The sequence below is a fragment of the Nestor notabilis genome, unplaced genomic scaffold (assembly GCF_000696875.1).
Source record: "Nestor notabilis isolate BGI_N333 unplaced genomic scaffold, ASM69687v1 scaffold2102, whole genome shotgun sequence".
Classification (NCBI taxonomy): domain Eukaryota; kingdom Metazoa; phylum Chordata; class Aves; order Psittaciformes; family Psittacidae; genus Nestor; species Nestor notabilis.
The window spans coordinates 23,526-49,534 of NW_009919525.1; the positions used below are offsets into that span (position 1 = coordinate 23,526).

The following is a 26,009-nucleotide window of genomic DNA, read 5'->3' on the forward strand; positions in this document are numbered from 1 at the left end:
TGTGATTATCCTGTATCAGCTGAAATTCTTCGGGTAGCAAGAGAAGATAGAATGTAACATGCCTCTGATTCAGGCTGTTCTCAAGGGTAGTAGCTCATTTTTGAAGCAGTATCACTGGTTGAGTTCCTGCAGTAGGAACCTTAACCATAACTGTGCAATGGACAAGTTACTTTGTATGAGTTAACTTGCTTGTAGTCCCTACAGTGTACCTGTCAGGAAGATGAGCATGGCACTTGGCATGCAGGCACTTAGCTGTAAATCAGGATGACCTGAATGATTCTGGGATTTGAAGGGAAATAGTCTTGTGCTTCCGTGTCTTCCTGACAATGAGCCTTTTGGTCTAGTAACCTCTGCATGACATTGAAGTGTGTGAGTATCTTGCCAATTCCATCTGCTTGTTTGGTGGGACTGTGTGAGAGTGCTGCATCACAGACAGTGCCTGCACACCCACAGAGGAATGTAGGGTGGACTTGGTTGGCAGTCTGTGAACAAAACCATTAGACCATAGCTGATACACATAAGCACAAGTATAGTGTTTAGTGACTAGCATCTAAGTCATGAGAAATTTAAGATGAATGGCAGCTGTAATCTTGTGTAGTGGAGGCACTTGTTAAAATACTATGTAATTATAGGGTGGCAAATATAATGTTAGGTGTGCTTAAGACGCAAAACAGATATAGGTCCTAACTGTGACCTGACTACAGTGCAAAACTTGAAAACAAATTTGTAAAAGGAGAATATATCAGAGCAAGTAGAGGGTCCCTCAGAAGCATCAGTGAGAAATAGCTGTGCAGAGGCCAATGTGGCTGTAGAATGTGACGCTAGAGGAATTTCCAGTGGGAATAGGGAATTGTGAATGTCACTGAAGGGTACAGGTAAGTAGTTAGAAATTACTGTGGTTTTGTTCACTCAAATTCAGGGAGAATGAACTTTGATAAGTTCAGAAAGTGTCTATTAGGGTGATCTGGGAAACATGCAGCTCTTCAGAGGAGACTCGAAGAGTTTGCTTTGCTTAGGAAAATAATTGATAAGGGGAGTGATTCGCCTTTTAAAATACATCTAAACACCAGGAAGAAAACACTCTTATTTGGGTGAAAGATAGTGCTGTCACAGAAGCAAAGGGCCAGAAATGGGCCATGTGTAGATCCATGTGAGAAGACTCATTCACCTTCTGTGCTGTGTTCCCAGTTGGACTCTTTACCACTGACATGTCCCCATCCCCTGCCAGGGTGAGCAGTCTGGCAGGCCAGCCCAGCTGCTGTGCCTGCTCAGGGGGAGCCAGCTCACGGCTGCTGCCATCGCTTTACCTCTGCTGGGAGACGTGTTGCTTAAAACGTCCAAAATTGTACTTGGAACCAGGTTTATAAGGGAGAGTAGAGCATTGTTTTTCCTCCCATTAAAAATACGGTTCTGATTTTAAACATTTTAAGTATATTGTGGAGTAGCAGTTTCATAAAGATGTGTGTGATACTGAAGAAAATTTCCAAGGGCTATGGAACATTTCTGATTCGCACACATCAGATCTTGGGTTGAGTGGTCTTGCTGTCTTTAGCTTGTCTGTTTCCCTTTTCCTTCCACTTATGAGAAAGGTGAAAGTGTTATCAGCTGTGAACTTGTCATACAGAGATGAAGGGGAAAATACAAGGAATCCTATTTCCATTATGGAAACAAAGGGGAAATTGGGTTCTTCTGAAATTCCTGTCATTGAATATTTAGTTTTCAGTGTTCTTCTGAAATTAGAGGTAAGAAAACAACTAAGAACCTGTTAAATAGACTTCTTTGGTTGTTCTTGAATGCCTATTCTTTTTTTACCTTTGGATAATTTAAAGGTAAACTCTACATAATTAGTTTAAAGTGAGGGTGAATTTTGTCGGTAATGTGTTAAGATCCTAAAACTGCTATTGAAGCTGCCAAAATAAAATAAGTGTTGAAAAGAAAAAGTTAGTCAGGAATGTCATATCTGTTATGACAGGTGGAATTTGTGGAGAGATCGCTAAACCACAAAGTAATGCGATCTCTGGCCTTCTCTTCTGTGGGATGTGTTTGGAATTATATGAAACAGATGCTCAGTGTGGAAATAACTGGTCTGTTGTTGGTTTAAGATGGAAATATTCATTGGGCAAATCTTAGATTCTTTTCATTTATCAGGAAAACCAGAAATTATCTGCTGCGTATTTTATCGTAAATAGTTTTCCATGATAATTCATTGGTGCTTCTATGCATTGTTTTACTTTAGTGGCTTTTTGTTACTGTTTCTGTGTTAATTGTTTTGGTCCTGGTTAATTATTCATTATTCACATGATTTGTTTTTGTGCATGCTGCCTGTGTATTATACACATTCTCCATTTGTTTTGACTTCCACAGCCAGAGAATGTTGTCCTGACTCTTCAGGTAATGTCTTATGGTAGAGGTACAGCTTTGAAAAGAAACTAACCATGTTTGTATGCACTCTTTCTATTAAAATATCTGTAGCTGTTTTCAGTGTTATTTTAAATAGTATTTTTCCATCTAACCTATATTAAAATAATCTGTGTTTTCAAATAATTTCTGAAGTGTTCAGCTAACTAGAAAAAAAACGCAGTAATTCTTTTGCAAGGTCTGGCCAAAGTTTTCTTCCAAGCATCTATTCATATTCTTCAGAAGGGATAACAGCTTTTAACTAGCAATTAATAACAATAATAAGAAAACCCTCCAGATTTCAACCTAGAATTGGTAATTAGGTCAGAAATTTGCAACTCTGCTAATGGTGATGGTTGCTGTATTTGGATCACTTGGTAATTAAAAACTATGAGGAAGGGCATCAGCAAAGCTGGAACTGAAGCATGATTGATAGCTTCTGAGAAATTGTAACTTATTTTGCAGGACAACACAGAGCCTCAATTTCATCCTTTTACCGCCAAGTTACCCTTGTGGTGGATTTGTAGAACAGAAGAGGACTCTTTAAGTACTAGAGTGAGAATTAGTTCTCATAAAATTGGGAAAGGAAAAGAGAGCTTTACCAGGGAAGAAAGACCACCGGGGCATGCCCACACTGTGCTGTCCAGCAGACACTTGCCTGATCTGGTTTGGGATGTGCTGGTTTGTGTCTGCAGCAGGGGGAAAACCCATGGCCAGCTCACAGCTTGTCCCCTGGAAGCCGCATGGCCTCTTGTAGGACTGTGCCAGGGCTGCCTGCCCCAGCTTCTCTGTCCTGGAGCACTTGCACTGCTTGCAGTGTAAGAGCTAGTTAGGGTATTGCATTGCATTGTTCCCTTTCACTCCTTCCAGCTTTTAAAAGCGTCCTTGTAGTTGCTGCTGCTTTGCCGTTTGGCAGCAGAATGTCTTTACCTGGGAGAGCTTAAAATCCACTCCTTCATGTTCTCCAGTCCCTAAGCAGTTTTAACTTCAGCACTTCGGAGAAACGTCTGCCATTGCAATCCATCACCCAGTGAAGCACTTCCCTTTGTGGTCATACATACAAATCTTTCTACTCATAACTGATTAAAATGGAGAGCAAGCTAAGCCTCCCTCCCCTCTCCCAGATGCAGTGTCGATCTAGTCGGCCTTGCTGGCATTCGTGGAGCCTTTTTGGAAGCAGATGTGAGAAACAGTATATTTGTGGTGCAGGAAATCAAACGTGTCCATTTTTAACCTGTTTCAATTGCACTGATTCACATTTGTTTCTTGTGAGCCTATTTCTCTCTTAGTACTCACTCCTGTAGTTTACCTAGCTAATACTCTAGCTAAGTAATTATTAGCTATCAGTATATGATGTTATATATCTTTTTATTAGAAAAGTTGTCAATTGACAAAACACACCAACTCCATAAGCTGGGTAACTTAGTAGATGGTTTAGTCTGTAGTTTGATTTTTTAATGATTTGCTCTATATTGATTGCAGTTACTGTGTGATATCTGCTATTACCACTATTTTTGTCTGAATTACAGGCCATCTACTATGAAATCGGTTTTATAGTCTCCGCAGCCTTGGGATTGCTATTTATTTTGTTACTGCCTCTTGTGGGACTTTGCTTCTGTATGTGTCGTTGCTGTGACAACTGTGGTGGGGAAATGCATCAAAGACAGAAGAAAAATGCTGACTGTCAGAGGAGCTGTTTTGCAACATTTCTTTTTGTTGCTTCTTTAATAATAAGGCAAGTGTAATAAAGAGAACAATGTGAAGCTTGGTATAGCACTAATTTTGCAGTTTCGTATGACAATGTTACTGTATTAGACTACAGATGCGGAAATTATTAGACAAAGTAATATTACTGCTTATTAAAGAAAATATGACTGCATTATAAAAAGGCTGCTACCATTGCTATCCACAGGTCATTATATACTCAAGAGGAATGTAGGTACAAAACAAAAAAAAATTTAAGCTTGAATTTGGCAAATGAAGTTGTTGCCAGTCTTAAAATGGCAATTGCAGAATGTTACATTAAATTTATGAACATAAGATACCAAGTCCTATGTTCAATTACCATCCCATTGAGAACCTGAGGTACAGTATAAGACTTTGCTCTTGTTAGTGTAGCAGGGGTGAGAAAAGCAATTGTGTGACTTCCTTCAGTATTTGCTGTACTTGAGATTTTCTCATTGGTTCAAAACAATGGTTTTCTTTTGGGCACTGAATTGTTTAAACCATGCATGCACTCACTGTAAAATGTTGGAGTTTGGAGCTCTTTTTGCACTATTGGTGTTCCGAGCATACACGCTTGTGTGCTGGGTGTGTTAATGGGTGATGAGGGACTGCAGGCAGGACTTTTCTTTTTCCTTCAGATGCTTTGAAAATACATTGTTTGCTTCAAGCTTTTTATTTTCCTTCAACTTCTTAGTATTTCCACTTGCCTACTATCCTTGTTTTGTGATTTTATTTGATCTGTACTCTATGACCTGTTCAGTCAGGTGAGACTAACTTTGTCACTTCATTGTAATCTAAATCATAGAATCATAGAGTGGTTAGGGTTGGAAATGACCTTAAGATCATCTAGTTCCAACCCCTTGCCTATGCTCAAATGTAGGCCATGCTGATACAAGGTATGAGAACACACTCTTTTCTCCCAGGCATCACTAACAAACATGACGCTTCAGTATTCTAAAGACCAGGAAGCCGAATGGTATTGTACATGATAGGTACATCCCTGCTATGATGACAGAAGTTCTTCGTAGTACAATGGTGCCTCAAAGTAAGTTATTAAATTACCTCTCAGCATGCCAAAACTGAAGGTAGCTCACAGAGCTCGCCAGCTATCTTTACACCAGCTTGCAGAATGCTACAGTCTAGTTATAATGGCTGAGGAGTGCTGCCTGCCAGCAGAGAAACTAAGAGATTGTCCTCCCAGTTGGCGTCCCTAACTTGTGTGTTTGCTGCCAGCTATCCTAGTGGTATTAAGCATACCCAGCACTGGCAAATGCTCCTTCTCAGGTCATAACTGGCAGATCAGTGATCCATAGTAACGTGCTTTCCAGGACTAGGGAAACTGCCTCTTTAACTCATCCTTTTTTTTCCTCTTGTGTAAGACATCAGGAGTATCAGATGCTTACCCTAAGGGAGGTGTTGGCCTGAGCTCTGTCTGCAAGTTCCACAGGTGAAGATAATCTCATATGACTCCCTGGCTAAGTCTCTAATGCTGTGAGTGCTGTGCAAGGCAAGATAGGACTTTACAAGGCTAATATTACTGACCTCAGCCTGACTGAGTGCTCAGGTCTCCAGTACACCTCCATACAAAGCAGGATTCTGCTGCCCTTCCTGGATCTTCTTTCACAAGGGAAAAGATGTCATGCCTGGATCTGTTTAAGCCCACGTCAGCTTTCTCACTGCTATGCTGATACACAAAGGACAGCCTTCTTGGTAGTAATCACCCCAGTAAGACAAGGCAGGTGTTGGAAGGAATGGGAAGCTTTTCTAGGGGATGTTCTTCTTCAGGATTATCATCTAAAAGTGTATGTTATGGATGACTTTTCTAGGTGTCAGCATGCAGATTCACACTGACATATGTATGCTGTTAATGTAGATTTTAGAAGATTTCAGCTAGTAGATTTTAATCATGAAGAACACTTCTCACTTTTCCACTGATACAGTGCTCTGGTAATTAGAAAGAAGTTTTAATACTAAGTTTACTGGAATGATGTGTAAATACTATACAAAGATGGCATATTTTTTTATTAAAAAAAAAAGCAGTAACTCTACAGCTCTACCTTGATCTGCTCTGTGAAGGTGAGGCGTACATGGGAGTTATGCTTTCCTCAAGGAGAAGTATAAGAAACAAGTCAGAAGACTTGTGATTACATACACAGTTGTTCATCTTAAAGTAAATAGGACTTAAGTATGTAATTTTCCAGTACATGTAATTTTGTGCTTGAAATAATTCTTTTGATAGAGTCAAAAATACATTCAGTGTGTTTGGTAATTCACAGCTTTTATACATTAATATTGTCCTACAAAGTAGGATTCTATTGCTAAAAAGCACAGGATGTAGAAATAATGCATCAAATAGATAGCTGAGTAGGTCTGATATTCCATATTTATCATTAAAAGTTATATGTTTTTCTTCAAAGGTTAAAAGTTTAGGGACAGAGAAACGGGAAAGCAATGTAATTTCGTCAATTCCTCTATATTGTAAGGGCAAGGAAGGGACATCTGATTTTTAAGAAAGCGTACATTGCAATACCAAATTTAAATCTGGTGTTAGAAAGTGTTCCAGCTATTGGATAGAAAAACACATAGCCAAGTTTTCTGTCCTTCCCAAAAGAGCTTGTGTTACAAGTTCTTCCTTGAAATTGTGGATGTTATTATATATGAAGCTAGGGAAAGCCAAGTCTGAAGGAAGAAAATGCTACTTGGTACTGTGGCAAGTACCTCATGCGGGCTTCATAGGAGTCCTCTTGGCTTTGTGAGATTGTTCAGAACCTGGGAATCAGCATTATCTGAAAGAACTGGTGAAAAAGTTGATACAGAAATCTCTGGACCATTGTTTTCTTGAATTCATTAGCTAGCAGTGAGGAGGTGACATTCTTTCAATATGTAAATCTCTTTCTATTCTGTGACTTCGAATTTTTTGCAAGCACAGCTAAAGGGAAAGCTTGGGTCCCCCCTGCGACTGGATTAGTAACATTTGTATCAGCCTGTGAAACCTGACAAGAAATTGAGGGTGGAATATCTGACTTCTGAAGAGACTGTTTCAACAGTTCTCCAATCTGATACAAAAAAAGCATGTCTTTTTTATTACTACTTTATGACTTTCTCCTTGTAGCTTCTTACTAAATGTTGACTCAAGCCTCAGTTACAGAATAAATAGATTTCTTCCTTTCTCATGCTGTGTATTTGTTTAGTTACATTCAGAATGTAGTTGCAGTTGTTCTGAGAGCCTTGTCTGCTTAAAGCATCTCTGCTGTCTTGTTTCCTCCCACTCCTTCCATTTAGGAGACTGAAAAGAAAAATGATTGTATTCAAGTCTTACAAAGTACTGTTTTGTTGGCTTCCAATTGACCTTTTTGCTGTGTGAGCATAACATTAAAAGGACATAAAAATGCTGGCTATCCAAAGAACAAGGTTGTTGTTACAAACTCCGAACCTCAGAGTGATACACAAATGTTTACTTTTTCTGATAGCCTGAGACAGTTTGTCTTCTGATACTAAAAAAAAAAGAAAAAAAGTTGTAAAAGCAATTACTATTCATTACTGTAGAAAAACTCATGTATTGCATGTGTCTAAAATGAAACTGCTTACTTCTTAGCATGGAACCATAGAATGGTTTGGATTGAAAGTTACTCAGTTTCTTTGGTGCACTCAGAGTTCTTATTCCATGAGTGGTAGCTGATGGTAATGGCCGCTTGAGTGTTGTCATAGTGGAAATAAAATGATGCCATTTGCTGTTAGTTAAATAAGTAGTAAGATAAGTGTCGATTTCCCTTCATTCATTAGTGATTTCTGGGAAAGTAGTTAATAGTCAGTTCTGAAGACTGAAATCTTGGTTGGAAGAGCAACCTCTTTATCTCTGTCATCTGTTCTGAATATTTGTGGATGATGTGAAAAATGTGAGTGAGAAAATCCTAGTAGACCAACACCTGTAGCGTATAGTCTTGCCATCTTATGCTCTGAAATCAGAATATTCCAACTTGAGAGTATTTGTCAGAGCAGCAAAAATTCTTATACTTGACCAATTTTAATGGGAGAACAAGCGTTTGGAATGTTAAAGTAGGAAAAGTAAAATAAAGATGAAGATTTGTTTTTGGATCACTGATAAGAGGAGACAAGCATCATCAGGGTGTTTGCACCTGTCTTGCCAAGATACATAAATCATGTTATTTCAGGTCCCTATTTGCTTTCCACTGTCTCATTTCTCATTTGTATGGCCATATTATGGCTTTCTTTGAGCATACATTATTTGAATCAAGAATTACATACGTATTTTGCCCCATAGGGACCCTGCTATGTGTTTTCTGTAAGTCTGATTTAAAAATAGTGGTATTTAGGTGGTATTGACACCCCAACTCAGGAAATTTGTCAGTCTGGGAAAAGTACAGTATCATTTGTGTTTAGTGACTTCCTTCTCCTGTGCTTTGGATGTCTGTGATGGCTTTTCGGGTTACTACCTCTCTAGTGCTGAGCTCTGCACTCCAATGCAAAGTAAGAGACTGAACAAATGTACCATCCAGAAATTGCCTGTCATGCACCTGACTGCAGCCTCTCAGCAGTCTTTGCCCTTTGGGGATGTTTGGTGCCTGTGTCTTGAGTGGATCTGTGCTGTCTACAAGTTAAATCTGTGGGAAGTTAGTGCTAAACACATCAAGTGGGTTTGTAGTCAGCCTGCTTTTGAGGCTATTGCCACTCCGGTGGTCACTCTTGATTTTTCTGGTGCTTGTCTGAAAGGTTAGCTGTTAATGTGAGACATTTAAAAACATAAAGTCATCCTTCTGTTTAAGTCTATTTTACACCTGAACTATACAAAAACCTAAGGATCATGTACACTGAAAGAGCTTTTGAAGCCTCTCATGAGGCTTTTAGTTGCCTTTTTACTTACTCTTTGTACAGATCTACTGGGCTGTAATTAGAATTACACAGTGGGGAATGATCAAATAGAAAATAATCAGCAGTGCTGACTTGGAAGTCTAGCTCACTTTCCACCTTTTGTTTTAGTATCAGGAAATCCTTGTATATTATTTTAGTGACTATTCAAGTGCTTTTAAAAGACCTATGCAATTGTGTAAACAAATTGGGCCATTATGAGTAAATGTGGCTGATGTTGTCAAATGTAAAATACTCCTTTTGTAGTAGACATAGGAGCATTTGCTTGTAGCTGTGTCAAGGTTAATGGTACTTGTAAAAGAGCCTAATATTTCAAAGTCCCCTATAACTTACTTAGGCTATTTTCTGGCAGAATCAGTGCAAATGGATAAGTAACTCTATGTTAATAACTCTGGAAGACTTTGGGTTAACTTTGCTTTTTCCTTTCTGTATTTTGAATTAGTAGTGCAATATCAGCCCTTACGGCAAATTCCTCTACTCCTGCCTCATGGCGCATGTGAGAACTTGTAGTAAGAAAAAGAGAATATGTAAAATTATGAAGCCCTTTATTTTCATGATGTTGACCTTTCTTTTTTTGCTGTGATTTTTTTGTTCTCCACAGGAATAAATAAATACCTATTATCTGTATTTTTTGTAGTGTTGGAGTGCTCTGTGCATATGCTGCCAACCAGCATTTAACTAACCAAGTCCGAGGAGCAAAGAAACTGGTTAACAGTAATTTTAAAGATCTGAAAATTTTCCTTAACGACACTCCAGCGGTAAAGAATTTTTTTCTCTATGGCGGAGGGGGGTGGGAGGGAAGAGGTGTAAGAAAGAAGTATTGCAGAAAATAATTGTTTCTTCCTATTCGGTATAAATCACACCTGCAATATTTTGTTTAGTCTTTGTGTGTCAGTCTCACAAAGTAGAGTAAATGATGCAAGGTAGGACATTTTCACACAGCAGTAAATGTTTGGAGTTATCCTGATAGATCAGCATTCTTTGAGCAACTTTTGAGCTGTACTCCTGGGCTATGCTGTGATGATGCCTGTAGGCCCTTTTCCTCCTACTGACCTAGTGTAGGTCACTGGCAGAAGGTGAATCATTTGGGGAAAATACGGTTTTAAAAGGAATACATATAAAAAAGATACTATATGAAAACCTGGATTTCTTGTTATTCTTTCCTGTTTCCTTGTATTAAGGGCTGACTGGTATGTGCTCTGGGACTGAGCTGCAGTAACTTCTTTTCCAGAAGTATTTTTGACTGTTTTCTCTTTAAACCAGTGTCATACTGTGCCATACTGAACAGGAAAGAGTCTCTCTTTTCTGCTTTCAAGCTTTCCTTAGAGTCCCAAAAGCAGTCCTCTGCATATCATTTTTTGCATTGGCAGAAAAAAAGAAATTTTAGTAAGGAAGACTTGTAAACTTTCCCATGTAAAAATTCCAGTTCTTTATTGATTAGGGGGAAAAAAATGTCCAACAGTCCTATTACCTTGGGTTTTTACCTTTGGTTTGAATATCATGTACATACACACTTGTAAGGATTTTTTGAAGATAGGAGAAGGACTTCAGCTTCTTGAAAAAAAATTGTAGAATCCAACTAATTGGCTGTAAAGCTCTGAAATCCTGACTGATGTTCTTGACTCATCAGTATGAGGTGTACAGCATATAAGAGGATTTGGAAAAGAAGTCCCATGTTAAGAGTTCATGTCATAGAAGATTTGTGGACAGTGAGCATTGAGCGATAACACCATTAGTTATACAGAATTACCTCTAATCTGTGACATTGCTTGAGACAATGCAAAACCTGTAGCCCTGCAAAATTTCAGTCCTTAGGTTAGCCTAGGAAGAAAAACAAATAAACAAAAATATGCTTACAGCCTTATTAGTAAGAAACCTTTTCTCTCCTGTTTTAGAAAAAGGTCTGCCTTATACTTTGTATTTTAATTACATCCACTGCTGTATGATTGATAGGTTGGTTAAGGGTGCTTTTTTGTCTGTTATTTTTTTTCTTTACTCCACAGAAAGTGTGAGACTGAAAGCCAGATACGCTTTGGTACACATTTAAAATTGTAAACCCATTCGTCAAATGTATTACTTTACATTAGTTTAACTCAACTGGGGTAGGATTTATAATACATTATTTCAAACATGCAGAAATCAATGGAAGGTTATTTAATGTCTTTTCAAAAGAACCATTTGGGATGGTTCCTTGATAGCCTTTTGTCCCAAGCCAGGATCTGGTGATAACTAAGTTGCTGGTTTATATCGTTATGGTGTCTTGGTAGAGCTGAAGTTGAGACTGGACTGGGTCACCTGGGGGTAAGGAAAACCATTTGCATTGAGAGAGAGCAGCCAGCTCCCTTCTGCATGATAAGCTCTGAGAGGCTGCCCAGGAATAAGCCAGTTTGGTTGGTGAATTGCCTCAAAATTACCACCCCGTTAACTTGCTGCCTGTCTCCATGAAGGAGGAACTAATGCCACTAGGAAATCAAATAACAGAGGTGAAGACATGGGAAACCTCATTTGGCTGACTGACTTCATAAGAACATGGTTCTTGATACTTAACACTTATAAGCTGAATCATTTACCCCAGAGATGTTCCAATTAAGTAGATTTCCCAATTAAACACATCTTTTATTATGCGTAGCTCTGCCAAGCAAGGTAGAAAACAGTAGAGTGCCAGGATTTTGGGGGTTCGCACAAGTGTTTTGATTGTTTCAAAGGGGCAGTTTGACTCATTATTTAAAAGCATTACTTTTTTCCAACTCCTTTAATATGTTTGTTTATTATCTTTTCAGCAAATTGACTACTTGGTGAGCCAGTACAACACCACTAAGGATAGAGCACTCTCTGACCTAAATAGTAAGTACTTTGAATTAAAGGGGGTTAGCGATGTGTATTTAAAGACTTCAATAAGATGATGTAAATACCTCATAATGCAAAGTGAAATTTGTTTATGAGAACGGGGTTTTCAAACAGAAGCACTATTCTCAGTGATAAATGAGACTAAAGCCAAAAATTCTTTTCACATAAAATGTCTCGGAGCTGGTATAATGCATATTACTTCCTGAAATAAAAGTATTTTATTAAATTGCTTATACAGTATGTCAGGCTACTATTTTATTTTCCATTTTTATAGTTCCATAACCACACAGACCTAATGCTTTTTTAGAATATTATTCCTCAGTTTTTAACTGTGGAGCCAAATGTCAAGGAACAGAGCTACTAGCTGTTTTGGTGGTTCTAATGAGTGAGAGATCTCTTTATTTGTTTATTTTGTTGCTGTATCTTTGTCCTCTACTCAGCTAGAAGCTGAGGTATAAGCTTATCTTCTTTTTAAAGCTGCTTAATGTATTTACCATTTCAGAATGAGCAGGAGATAAAACTTGAAATAGAACAACTGCACTTTCCCCTTCAGCAGAGTTACAATACAAGGTGTCACCTTTAAAAGCTTTTGGTAAAACAGAAACAACCAAACCACTGATATCTTTATTTTTATTTTCTTAATCTAAGCATCACTTTCCAAAACTCATACCAGAAAGGGCCAACCACATGCAGTGCAGATTAGAATTCAAGATACGTTTTTAGCAGGCATTAATGAATGTGTCTGCATTTCAGACTGAAGTGAAATACAGGAATACCAAAGCCAGTTTTAAACAGGATTGTTACTGGGATCAGACTATTCAATTGTGGCAGCATGCCACATATCCTAAATTGATTTATCATGCCCAGAATCTATGCTTCTGTCAAGGCTTAAAATGTATTTTAAAGGTAGTTTTCAAGGCAGCCAGCTTACCTCAGGCATATCCTGAGGCCAAAGTGTCTTGTCTATTTGAGGCTACTAAAGCACATTGAATTTGCTTGCAAAAGTATTAGTAGCAGTTGTAGTTAACCAGTCTTCTTACTTAATCCTAGGCAAGAACACTCTGGTCTAAAAAAAAAGTGTGTCATCTTTAATTCTATAAAAATAATAAATTGACATCTGCATTTCCAGTACTAGCTTGTAGCTTCACAGCTACTCTAAACTGAAATTTCAAATTAAATATTTATTCATTCTCAATGCCAATTTAATATAGTAGCTAACGGGGACTTAGCTGGATCTGTGATGAGAGTCTCATCAATAAGTTAGCTTTTATTTTTGTGAAATACCAGAATTAAGTGTGTGATACCTGGGGACAAAAGGATTTCATTCTAAGGGAATCGACAGTAGCACAAATCTCGAGAGAAATGTAGATGAGTTCAGTTTGCCCACCCTAAGGAAATGCTGAAAAGTGTTTTCTGCTTGATAAAAATTCTCATCCCAAGTCAGATATGACATTGCTGACAGTAATGGATGGTTCTGTACCACACAGTATTCCCATCTCATCACGAGCAAAAAACTCATAGCTGTTTACCATGATCCAAAAGTGGAGGGGACCCAGCAACTACCTAAAGGATACGTTACGTTAAGATGCTTCACCAAACTCTGCTTGGCATTTATCTGTCATTTAAGCTTCATTTTTGTTCATGGGCAGGAAGGTCTGGAATTGGGGATCGCTATGGGTAAGCATGAGGCCAGCACTGCGAGCATCGGTGCTGCATGCGCTGTATGAGGGCACAGGGACTGGACACACACGCCTAACATGCCTAAGGGATTTCAGCAGAGGTGACTTGGCAGGTCTGAGTTGCAGGTGACCTTGATGTTGCTGGGTACATGAGGAGCAGGAGAAAGGAAAAGAATCCATTTTGCTACAGCGTGTAGCAAAACAGGATGCCATAAAATTCCTGTCCAGATATTGGACCTGTTTAAGATAGACTGTGGGGAAAAAGTCCAAAAAAAGTAGTAAGTGCAATGAAATCTTGAGTTTGTTGAAATGATATGTGTCTTTACCTACACGGTCAAGTGCTAGTGAATATTCTGTGCCATTTTTTGATTTACTGCTTTCATTTGTAGGCTCGTAGCTAGCTAAAGGAGAACTGTGTTCCTGCATTAACTGCTGTCACAAAGTTCTGACTGTCAGGTCTTAAAGAAGTTTTAATGATCTATTTATACTTTAAGTCTGACAACACATATGCTAAGAGGTAGTTTAAATTGAACTAGTGTATAATGGTGTTTTTGTTTTGTTTTTTTTTTACCTCTCCATACTACAGATGTTGGACCTTTGCTTGGAAGTAGAGTTCAAGAACAGCTGGGAAAAGAAGTACGTCCTGCACTTGATGCAGCTCTGACAATGGCAGGAGGTAAAGATGTACATACTGTTACATTAATGTTCTGTTGCCATGGTAAAACAGGCATCGTCTTTCTAGTGCACAGCATGGGATGACTTTATGCAGTATCATGATTCAACTTGCCATTTTTCTATATGCCTTCTTTTAAACTGAGGATTTCAGATACTTTAAGGTTTATAAATACATTTTAAAACTAAATCAAGATTTATGTGCTATTGTTGATACCTAATTTCAGCAGTCATTGAAGAGATGAAATTCAAATTCCCTGCTCCAGGTTTTTGTTCCTTTCCACTGAATATAAGGGGGCCTAGGAAAACTTTGCTTTAAGAGTGTCCATAGGTCAGCAGGTTAGTCTTCAGTAGGTCAGGAACATATGATGGCCTCATCCTATACACTGTGAAGCTTATTATGAGGTGCTATCTATCATTTCTTCATTGTGTCTTTTCGCCTTCCTCATGCTTAATTCTGTCTCCTTTGAAAGAAAGTATTCCTTTATTATTTTTTCTATCCAAGGCTTTTTTTCAGGAGTCAGGTAGAGTTTATAGAGAAAAAGGCATCCATAAATTTGAGTCACTTTTGGGTTTTTTACCCATGAATTCTTTCCCATTCATTCGTCATCATTGTCCTTTTTTGCTTTATTTCTCTTATTTGTCTTGAAGTCAAAGTGGAAAGGGCTATCAAAGGTAAAAAAACACAATAAAACCTTGTGTTGTGTGAAGTGCACTTTATTTCTGTAACTTGTGTGTTTTTAGTTGTATGTGTGTGGTTTTTTGTCTACTAAACACCTGTTCAGTGTTTTGTTTTTCGGGTTTCTTTGATTGGGATGACTGGGATGAAATCTAAAGCCCAGGCAGTGTTGAACACTCATTAATGCTTGGTTGATGCAACGTGATCTCATTGCTTTTCATCTTGCAGCTATATAATTTTTGAGTTGGATTATAAACAAAATACTGAAAATACTGTTTTGTAGATATGGGCTTTCTTCTAATTTCTGTTGACCAAGTGTTAAAGTTCTTTACTGAAACCACTGAGTAAGGAGAGATAGGAAAAGGGTAGAAGAGTAATCTGGGAAGTGGATAGAATCTCAAAGTAGCCTGAGCATATTCATTTGTTTGTAAGAACATATAAGTGATGTATTTTAATGTGCAATAAATACATACTCTGTGCTAGAGGGTTTTCTGGGAGGGAGGCAGGGTTATTTAAATCAGTATTGTTAAGGATATGGCACTCACCCATGTGCAGTTTCTCTTCATATCTGTATCTACAGTCTGGTTTCTAACTAGAGGGCTTTTTTAAAACTTCATATCCTTGCAGCCATCAGAGAAACAAAGGAAGCACTGGAAAATGTGAGTGTCTCTGTAGAGGTTTTGCAAGAGGGAACAGAGAGGCTTCATGCAAACTTGACAGATGTTAAAATGCACCTAAGCAACACCCTCAATGATTCTGCATGCTCTGCGACTCAGGCTGCCTCAACTTGCAATATCATCAGGAATTCATTAAATCAACTGAACATCAATGCCAATTTCAGTGGGGTAAGAGGTTGTTTTTCAGACCCTTGCAGTGTGATTGCCTTGAATAAGCCCAATAGTATCTCTGCGACTTAATGGCTTGGTATGTGCTGTCACTGCTGAGATAACTGACCTTCCCGTGTTCCGTGTTTCTGGGTAATTCTGGTCACTGTTTTCATCTTCTGTGTAGAAGAGGATAAAACGTGTGTCAAGCAGTTACATTGAAGTGCTGCTCTGCACAGTGAAATAGTCTGTCCTCCCAAAAATGCTGAGGTTAAGCTTTGCTTTTGTACAGCAAAAGTTTCAGGATTGTGCTACAAAAATTCTACTGCAAATCATGTTTCTAGTTTCTTTACCCTCTTTCCTACCTTTGAAATGTTTACTAAATTAACAAGTCTACTACTCTAAAGTGACTCAAGAATGCTTTTTGCTTTCTAGTTGCCAGGAGTGAGCTCACAGCTTGCGAAGGTCAATGATGTCCTTAAAATAGACCTGTCTAGTCTGGTTCAAAAGGTATGCTTCTTGACAGGCTTGTAAACTGTTAATTGATAAACTGGGATACTTGTGTATCACTTGTTTTCCCTAGGCTTTCTCAAGCAGAATTCTCTTGTTCCCACCTCATCCTGCCTCATGGTGGATCTCTCTCCTTATTCCATTGTTTGGGCAAGATTTGAAAGTATGAATGTAGTGCTTTATATCTGGAGGGTACTACAGATCAAAAATGTATTGTTAATTTTCTGCTTGACATAACAATCCTTAAAAAACAAAAAGGCAGAAGCATGGATCTACTGGTGTGCTCCATATTTTTTGCTTCAAACTAAATAAAAATCCACGCTCTCCGAATTATTTTTATTGTATTCCAGCTATTTTGAAGTATGTCTTCCAAATTCTTCATGTGCATATTTGATATTAAATCTGGTGCAATGGATCTAATGGGATTACTGTTAGTATTTTTGCAAGGCTGTCTGCAAAGCACAGTGATTTTCACCTAGGAAAAAATGGCTTAGTTTGAGCATTTTAAAAATCTACCAATCTGAAAATGTTTGCTCGGAATAGAAGGCACTTTCTGAAATCAAAGGCTGTGTGAAGGGGGCTTAGACCCTTGCCTACTTCTGAAGTGGTCAGGTCTGCAGGAAGTAAAATTTCAAACATCCACTGCAGTGGCAGCTTCTTTATGTCCAGATGAGCTACAGGGCTTGGTCCCTGTGGTTTAGACTCTTTCTTTCCTTTTGTCACTGGAGAAAGCATTGCAGTGTCTTCAAAGGCAGTTGGATTTTGTTGTCTGTAACATGCATTTTGTGTTAAGAAGGCATAGACTTGCAAAGAGGAGGCATTGACTGGTGCACAGCAGCTCCTTTCGCTTAATGAGTCTTCATATGTGCATTCTCAGTTTTATATCAGATAGATCTTACAGGCAGCAGTGCTGTAAAGTTTGAGATGTGACTGTTGCATGTGCATTTAAATTCAGATTTTTTTTCCCAAGGAATATCCTGCAGAGCAAACCGAATCCAAAATATAATTCCTATATAATAGTTCCTGTTTTGCTTCAACCTTTCCTAATGTGCAGAGACAAAAATGTATTTTTGATAGTATTACCACATACCCTTTAGAATGTGTATAGTTTTACTCCTTGTATAAAAGGAAAAATATTGTAAGTAATTTGACAATGAGAAATTTATTACATTTTTTTTTTTTTTCAACTTTTAGGGTTATGCAGCATTTAATGATACCCCAGACTTAGTGGTGAATCAGACAAGGAATATTTTATCAGGTGAGAACAAACTGTTTTTTCATTTCGATTGTTTAATGTGATGAAACTTACTGATATTTTTGTTTTATTTTACTGATAACATATTTTCTGGGCTAAAGAAGATTAAAATGGAAATGTAAAATTTTATTTTTTCTGTTTAACTTGGCGCCACAAAAAAACCCATAGAAAGCCACTATGTGTTAATAAGGATCCAAAATTAAATCTAAAAATAGAGCATAATGGTATTTTATAGAGGAGTTTTGTTTGTTAGGCTTTTTACTATTCAAAGTCACACTGAAGCTTTATCTTTTTTTTGGTTGAAAAGCTCATTTTCCTTGACCAGTGTGCCTGTGATGTATTTAGGAATGTGGTGTTAAAAAAACCTGAACCTGCCTGCTGCTGTATTAAAATGTAGTGGATGGCAAAGGGGAGGTAAAAACATGCCTAAAGATAATTCGAATGTCTGTCTTAATTGTTTTGTTACCTGGGCCTTACACTATGTTCTTGGTTTTTAAACCATGACATACTGTTACTCTTTGACAGTACCTGGACACTTGACCTTTGAATAAAATGTAGTATAGTGTATGTATACTAATCTGTTTTAATTTTTGTTCTTGCATTGTGGACCTGTTCTGCATATATAAACAGCTGTTCCTTGTAAGTTTTTCTTTCTATTTTTCCCCCTCCTGGGCAAAATGAAGCACAGTATGTGTACAAGCATAGCATACTGTGTGAACTTGCCTGAAATGAGCTAAAAATTGTATTATGCTTTTCATTAGGAAATATAGTGCAGACTTACTCATTGTCAGTACCTGCTGATGTGCATAAACATAGACAAGCTATCTTAATTTATCTGTTTATAAGTTGTTGGGATTTTGGTTTTATAAAAACCGAGTTTGAGTTATGAAGCAAATAACCTAGGTTTGCTAGGGAAAAAAAAAAAGCATTTAGTTGTAAAGTTTCAAAAGAAGAGTGCTTTGGAATGTGGTTGAGTTTAGAAGAGTAAACATCTAAACAAACAGCCAAAAACTTGTCCAGTTGTTTGAGAAAGAGGAGACTGTTGCCTACTGTCAAATAGAAATCTATAGTTATAGGTCCTGCTGTTTCAAGTATACTCCAAGTTGAAAGAAGGGGAAGAGTGAACAGAAACTGAATTTTACAAATAGAAAATACGTATAATAAGTGAATTAATTGTGTCTTTGTGTATGTAAATAGCATGTATCTAAACTGTAAGTATAGGGTTCATTCTTAATTTGAGGGGGGAAAATGGCTTAGTTGATCATTATCTCAAGAGTGTTTATAACTAATTGGAATGAATTTATTTGTGTAATCTTTGTTAAGAAGGTTGAAAATAACTAGTGTAGGTTCCCAATATAGGCAGTCTAATTTCTTTCTCAGTGTTGTATTCCCAGTGGATGGAGTTTAAATAGATCTTGATTATGTCCTCTGTAAACTTAGTGGCTAATTGTCTTGCTCAGTGTTACCTTTTGCAATATTGCATGAAAAGTAAGATTTAAGCTGGCTAGATTAGAAGTGACACATTAATTATAACGAAAGGAAAGAGAGAACTCTGGCTCGACATCTACATCTTTCATCATTAAATTAAATGCTAAAAATAAAGTGTGTGTGCTTTAAAATGCCATTGTGTTACTTTGAAGCTCAGTGGTTTTTGTTGCCTGCTTGTCTCTTCCTCATGCTTGTCTTCATGGCTTGCCTGTTTCGTGTGGCAGATGACTTAGTAGCATTTCATAATGCATACATGGGATGAAAATTTCTACTGTGAATCGGTAACAGTGCACTATGTTTATTCTTTAGATATCAAGAATGTGCTGGAATCCATTGGTTCAAATATCACTACCTTCACAAAAACCCTCCCTGTTCAGAAGATTTTAGCAGATCTGACGATATATCTTACACAAAGTGAAGCATATGTTCAAGATTATTTTCCAGTAGTGGAGCAGTACGATTTCTACAGGTATGTACAGGAAGTAAGTCAAGAGTGAATTGCTACCTGTTGTTAATACTTTGTAATATTTTAGTGTTCTGTAGAGGCAATTAAAATATTAATGATGAACACAGTGAAACAAAAATGCTATAAGGCATTTGGTTGTTAATGGCATTTTGGTGAAAGTCAAAACTGCAGCCAGTCAACAACTGGTGCCGTTCCACTACAGAGCAAGAGGTAGTTCCTACGGTGTAGGCCTTCAGGTCTTTTTCAGGAAGGATAGATGTACCTAGATGTCAAAGGTATAATGCATAAAAGATTTGTTTCACAATGCCAGGGCTTAGTTTTGCTGAGTTTGCAGCTAAGTTGTGAGAGCATACAAATGTAGGGGCCTTGAAGCCAATCCGTTTTTATTTCACCCTACTACCACAGAGAGTAGTAGGGATTATGCTGCACACCTTGTAAATCTTCATGGACCCATGCTTGTTCCTACTGATGCAGTACTTGTCCTTGTGAATGCTTGGGTTGATTGTACCTAGAGAAAAACATGTTCTTCCTATTTGAGACTTGTGTGACTTCTATAATTGAGTAATAATCTCACAGTTTGAAGCATAAAGCTTTTTATTTCATAACATTTTTGTCCAGATTTAGTCATTTCAGTCCTCAAGCTCATCAAGTTCTCCCTACATTTTGAAACTTCAGTTGTGCCAATAATCAGTAATTGTTTCTATCTGTGTGTCATAATCATTTCCACTGCTGCAGAATGCGTGCTAATGGCTTTAATGCAATTTTAAATAAAAATAAGCAGAAGCCTGTACTTGAAGAACCTTATTTATAATCTGTAATTTTTAACCTATTCCTTATCAGGCAGTTTTTGTGGTGAGCCTTGATTGATGTGTCAAATTTATCAGTGTTTTCTCTGAAGCTCAGATTTCATGTAACCAAATAAATATATTGCTTTGTTCTGCTACAGTATGCCTCTGTTAATCTTGTATTTAGATTCAAAGAAGTGGAGAAATATATCTTATTTGCATGGCACTTAAATACCCTTTCTTGTTAAACCTGACCTAGTAGTACTTCCAAGTAGAAGTGAAACCAAAGCCTGTAGTTGTCCAGATTACTTTCTATCCATCCCTTCCTTAATTACAGATGCATTGTTCATTGTCCTTAATAAGTATTCTTTTACAAATGTGCCTGTCAGCATCAATGTTTTTCTTTCTCTTTTTTGGCTGTGCATATTCATTATGATATTCCTTTTTCTGGTTCCCACTTTCTCGCTACAGAGTTACAGAGAGGAGAAAAGGGAACTTAAGAAATACAAGCTGGGAGAAGCGATGACAAAAGGGAAAAGGGAGAGCAGAGGGAATTGGGAGGAGATGAAAGGCTAGAATGAAATATAAAATGTGTGAATAAATGGGTGTGCTCCAAATATGTGGGCAGATAGAACTGTTATGGGATTTAATTAATAAAAATGGAGGTTCAATACCTACTCAAGATCTTCCTTCTGATCAAGTTCTGTTAAATGCTCCATCCAGTGCAAGCATTCCAGCACAGACACATAAAGCTAGGTCCTAATAGCCTTAAATACAGTTATTTACTATTACAGTCCTATCACATTGTGTGCAAAAAGCCTTACAGTAAGAGTAGTTATGTACTTCAGGACCAATGGTGAGCGCACATTCATTAATTTCTCCATTGTTTCTTGAATAAATTACTGTTTGCGCATCTGCCTCCTCTGGGTCATTATTTGCTCCACTTGGAGCACTTTAGCACAGTCGAGTCCACCTGTAGTAACGGACTGGGAGCACCTTGTTCCTGTGATGTTTGTTCTCCAGTCCTTCAGGAGCAGCTGTCTGTTATCCAACAGTGATCACGTTCTGTCCCAAAATATATGCGAATGTAGGAAAACAATTTTTTCATTGCTAATATTTGTTGCTCAGACAGAACCATGAGTGGGCCAGTTGGGAATACAGTATTGCCTGATGTATTCTGCAGGTCTCTGGTGTATTCTGTGCATGAAAATAACCATGGCTTTTATTCCTTAGGTGGCTGGGTTGTCTCATTCTGTGCTGCATGGTGGTCCTGATTCTGATATTCTACTGTCTTGGATTGCTATGTGGCACCTGTGGCTATGATAAACACGCTTCTCCAACAACCAGAGGCTGCATCTCCAACACTGGAGGAAACTTCCTCATGGCGTAAGTTCTACTTATTGGTGAAAAACAAAAAAAAAAAAGGTGTTTTACTAAGTTTATTTTTTTTTTGAAGAGCATATGCATGACAAGAATTTATGCTTCCTATATATATGTGCTAGGAAAAAAATCAGAACAAAAATAAGTACTGATCTCATGTACTTCCACTGAGGGTCTTGGGAATTTTGGGTTCTCTTTCATTGAGGATTATAGCTGAAGGATAAAAGCTCTGAATCTGTTGTTCTGAGGCAAGTGCTGTAGCTGATGTATGTTGTTGTTTAACCCCAGGCAGCAACTAAGTACCGCACAGCAGCTAGCTCAAGCCCCTCTGGTCCCTGGTGGGGTGGGGAGGAGAATCAGGAGAGTTTAATAATGGGGGGTGTCTAAAATAATGCTAACAATAATAATAATAATAATAATGAAAAGGAGGAAAAGAGAGGAATAAAACCCAAGGAAAGAAAACAAGTGATGCACAATACCATTGCTCATCACCCCCTGACCAATGCCCAGCCTGTCCCTGAGCAGTGATCAGTGGCTCCCAGCCAACTTCCCCTGGTTTGTAGATACTGATCACGATGTTCTGTGGTGTGGAGTATCTCTTTGGCTAGTTTGGGTCAGATGTCCTGTGTCTGCTTCATCCTGGCTTCTTGAGCCCCTCCTCAGTAGCAGAGCATGAGAGACAGAAAAGTCCTTGATTTAGAGTAAGCACTACTTAGCAACAACATAAAACATCAGTGTGTTATCAACATTATTCCCATACTAAATCCAAAACACAGCACTGTACCAGCTACTAAGAAGAAAATTAATCTCTAACCCAGATGAAACAAGGACAGACCATTTGGAAACTGCAAAAACTGGGAACAGGTAATTGAAAATATAAAGGGGTTTCATAGCTTTTTAGTACACTTGAGCATTGGCTTGAAAGAAAAAAAGCCATGCAAGGAGTTAAGAAACACTTGACTTTCTCAGAGCACTTCAGGAATTAGGGGGTTCTCTTGAAAGTTCCTAGTAGTGGTTTTATGTCATTTCTGCTAGCTGCAAGAGAAGCTTGCATCTGAAATTTGTCTAAAATTCTTTTGAAAGCACAAGACCAGAGAGCTGAATTTTAAAAAGAAACTTGTATGCTTTTGTGGCTCTTAATTCTTCAAAGAGTTTGCACACCCAATACAAATGTGTGCATTTTAAATGTGATTTAGCTGAAGACTTTACAGAGCTGAAACATGCAAGATGTTTCAGAGGGCAAGAACATATTTGGAAAACATTTCAGCCATCTACCACTTGTTGTATTACAGCTGCTGTTGGCTTCATTGTTGCCCCAAGTATATATACTTTGTTCTTCAAAAGCAAAAACTGACTCAATTTACTTTTTTTCAGTGGTGTTGGATTCAGTTTTCTTTTCTCCTGGGTGCTGATGATTGTAGTCGTGCTCACTTTTGTCACAGGTGGAAATGTAGAAAAACTGGTCTGTGAGCCCTTTGAAGATAAAACTTTATTCAAGGTAAAATTATTCAAGTTATTAAACAATGACTGGAACCCCCATGAGTCCTGATGGTCTTGTCAATTATGTATGGCATAGTGGTTTTTTTGGGACACTTGAAGTGAGTTTGGATCTGGTTTTACTTTTCCCTTACAGACCAAATACAGACATTAATCCTTTCTTGGTTTAATTTGCTTTGCAGTGTAAATACTGCATCCTTGTCTTCCTGTGGAGATAAATTTTTCTGTGAATTCAGCATTTCTTGGTGAAGTGCAGCTTTAATATTCATTTTCTGCACCAGAGAGGTTGAATTTGCTGGTTTGCTTGTGTTTCCTTTAGTGGGTGATAAGCTTAGATGTGGGTATGCATCAAAAGATTGCATATGAATACATTCATTAACTGAAACCTCAGAATTATAGTAACATTACTGAATTCTGTCTTCTAGGTTTTGGATACTCCCTACTTACTAAATCAGCACTGGAAAAACTATCTTTCTGGCATCCTGTTTAAAAATCCAAATATTAACTTGACGTTCGAAAAAGTGTACAGGTATTAAAGTTATGGTCAAGATTTAATTCAATTTGTATGTACTGGTTTTGTCATATCTTCCATGCCCGATATTTAAAGCATATGCAAAAATGGTATGTGTTCCAGAAGACATTCTGATTTTCCAGTGTATCAGTAGCAAAAGCATGAGTTATTACGGGTAGTGTTAGTGTAATACATATAACCATGTTAGTTGAACTGTAAAATATAAAATATATGTATGTAAAAGATACAATATTTTGCATCAGGTTGATTTTCATTAGAATACGAAAAAATTGTGAATCATTCTCTTAACACTTGGTCCTCAAGGTGGTGCTTAGGCTGATGTGTGCATTTTTATTTTTACAGTGACTGTAAGGAAAACAAAGGAATTTATACTTCCCTTCACCTGGAGCACCTGTTCAATATCAATGAATTTCTAAATATTAGTATGGTAAGTAAAGAAAGTATGAGCGAGTGCATGAGTATTTCTGAAGGCTGGAGAGGTGTTTGAACACAGATTGGCATGTCTGGGTTTTATGGGATTTTGGTTTTTATATGCAATACGTCCTGCAGGACGGCAAGAACTGCCCAAGCTAATTTGAAAGAAAGGAATCTGTTTATGAGTAAGATGTTCTTTACCAGTCTTGGTGGGCCACGGAAGGTTTTCTGATATGCTTTTTTTTATGGTCCTGATAATAGTGTTGGTTTTAATTTTGAAACTTGCATAGAAGATTTAAGTCTGGCATCTTCCAAAGATTGCATATGGTGTTTAATGAGACTCTTGCTCTTGAGATAAATGTCTGTGTTGGTGTGTTCTCTTCTGATTCCAGTCAGATTTATATTGATCCAGGATACGATATACTGTACTCCTAAGAATGGTTCTGATTTTGGTGGAAAGGGGTTGGGATAAAATAAAATCTTTTCAGTTAAGCTGTAATACATGAGTTCACTGTCATTACTTTTACAAGGGCATTTAGTGATAGGACAAAGGGGAGTGGCTTTAAGCTGCAAGATGGTAGATTTAGATCAGATACTCTTCACTGTGAGGGTGGTGAGACACTGGCACAGATTGCCCAGAGAAGTTGTGGCTGCCCCATCCCTGGAAGCGGTCAAGACCAGGCTGCACGGGCCTTTGAGAAACCTGGTCTAGTGGAAGGGGGTTGGAACTGGATGAGCTTTAAGGTCCCCTCCAACCCAAACCATTCCATGATTCTCTAATCACATGACTACTAATTCTGGGGTTGCCTATAATACTTATTTGCATTACAGCAACCCCTGGGGATCTGTGTTCCGTTCTGCCAGGCACTGTACTCACACCTGATAGATACAGTCCTTGCCCCAAGTAATATGCAATTAAAATGAAGAGGGAAAATTATTTTGGGTTTCCACAACAGACTGGTGGTGGAGCCTCAGAAGGAAGTCATCTTTTGCTGTGTGGCCTGTGCAGGACAGGTAACATTTTAGATTTGGATGCCATGCAGGAGAGCTTCAGGTAACAATGAACAGGTCATCTTCAGTTCCCACTAAATATAATTAGAGGAGTCTCATTTAGTCCTGTGGCAAATAGAGTGGACAGTGTCTGTCCTGGCCACAACAGAGACACTGAATTCTCCATGTTTCCTTGGTTAGGGCCAGGGGTGGAACTTAAAAATGTAAGGATAACATTTCCTGGAGAGGAAAGAGAGTTCTGTTTTATCTCAGTCTCCTCTTAGGAGGGACTAACATCTCATCAGAGAAGCCTGCTTAAATGGATGTAACGGAAGGTAAGTAATTCATTGGTATGAAAGATGCATGAGTAGGTTAGAACATGGCATGGCTAGACTGTGTGGACACTGCAGGGAAGGGAAGAACATTACCTGGCGGATTCCATCAAAGTTAATTGAATTGATGCAAGCAAAAATCAATGTGTGCTTCTTCATGGAAGTGAGGAGTCAGCAAAAGCAAGATGCCCGAGAAGGGGCAGCTGTAGATGAATATCCACTGGGGGCAAACCACTTAGTGCTTTTTTTTGTTTCCCTTGCAGTATACAGAAGATGTAGCTCTTAAAATTGAACATATTCAGATAAACCTCAGCAAAATCATTCTGCTGGATGAGATTGGGAAGGAGAATCTTCTGAATTTCAGCTCTTCAGGAATAGAAGGGATAAACTTTGCAGCATATCTGGCAGAGGTGAGACTGTAGTCAACCAAGATTTGACTGGGACAAAGCATAAAATGAAACGTTGCTTTTAACAGTGGGCAAAAAAGAGAAAAATCTGCTTCTGTGTGAAAGGTTGTGTTTTGTAGAATCGCAAAACATGGAGCAAAAGCACTTCAGAAGTTAAGCTCAATAAACATTTAAAGAAATAAAGGGTAGACAAAGTAGGTGGTGTGCAGGGTTTGTATGCAGTAACAACATACACTATTTCTT

General features: G+C 38.1%; 1 protein-coding gene across 4 annotated transcripts in view; it reads left to right on the forward strand.

The window, feature by feature from the left end:
- PROM1 (prominin 1) overlaps window positions 1-26,009 on the forward strand; it is a 57,482-nt gene that overhangs the window by 18,326 nt on the left and 13,147 nt on the right. For 2 of the 4 annotated variants that reach the window (XM_010010256.1, XM_010010258.1), the window contains exons 3-15: window positions 3,927-4,132; window positions 9,647-9,767; window positions 11,790-11,853; window positions 14,122-14,211; window positions 15,514-15,731; window positions 16,146-16,220; window positions 17,415-17,478; window positions 19,273-19,432; window positions 21,448-21,600; window positions 22,969-23,092; window positions 23,517-23,620; window positions 23,966-24,050; window positions 25,623-25,769. In XM_010010256.1, coding sequence (XP_010008558.1) covers window positions 3,927-4,132; window positions 9,647-9,767; window positions 11,790-11,853; window positions 14,122-14,211; window positions 15,514-15,731; window positions 16,146-16,220; window positions 17,415-17,478; window positions 19,273-19,432; window positions 21,448-21,600; window positions 22,969-23,092; window positions 23,517-23,620; window positions 23,966-24,050; window positions 25,623-25,769 — 1,611 coding nt within the window. Of the gene's footprint in view, window positions 1-2,364; window positions 2,392-3,926; window positions 4,133-9,646; window positions 9,768-11,789; window positions 11,854-14,121; window positions 14,212-15,513; window positions 15,732-16,145; window positions 16,221-17,414; window positions 17,479-18,105; window positions 18,115-19,272; window positions 19,433-21,447; window positions 21,601-22,968; window positions 23,093-23,516; window positions 23,621-23,965; window positions 24,051-25,622; window positions 25,770-26,009 lie in introns of all 4 variants that reach the window. The other 2 variants (XM_010010255.1, XM_010010257.1) reach the window with 2 other exon arrangements.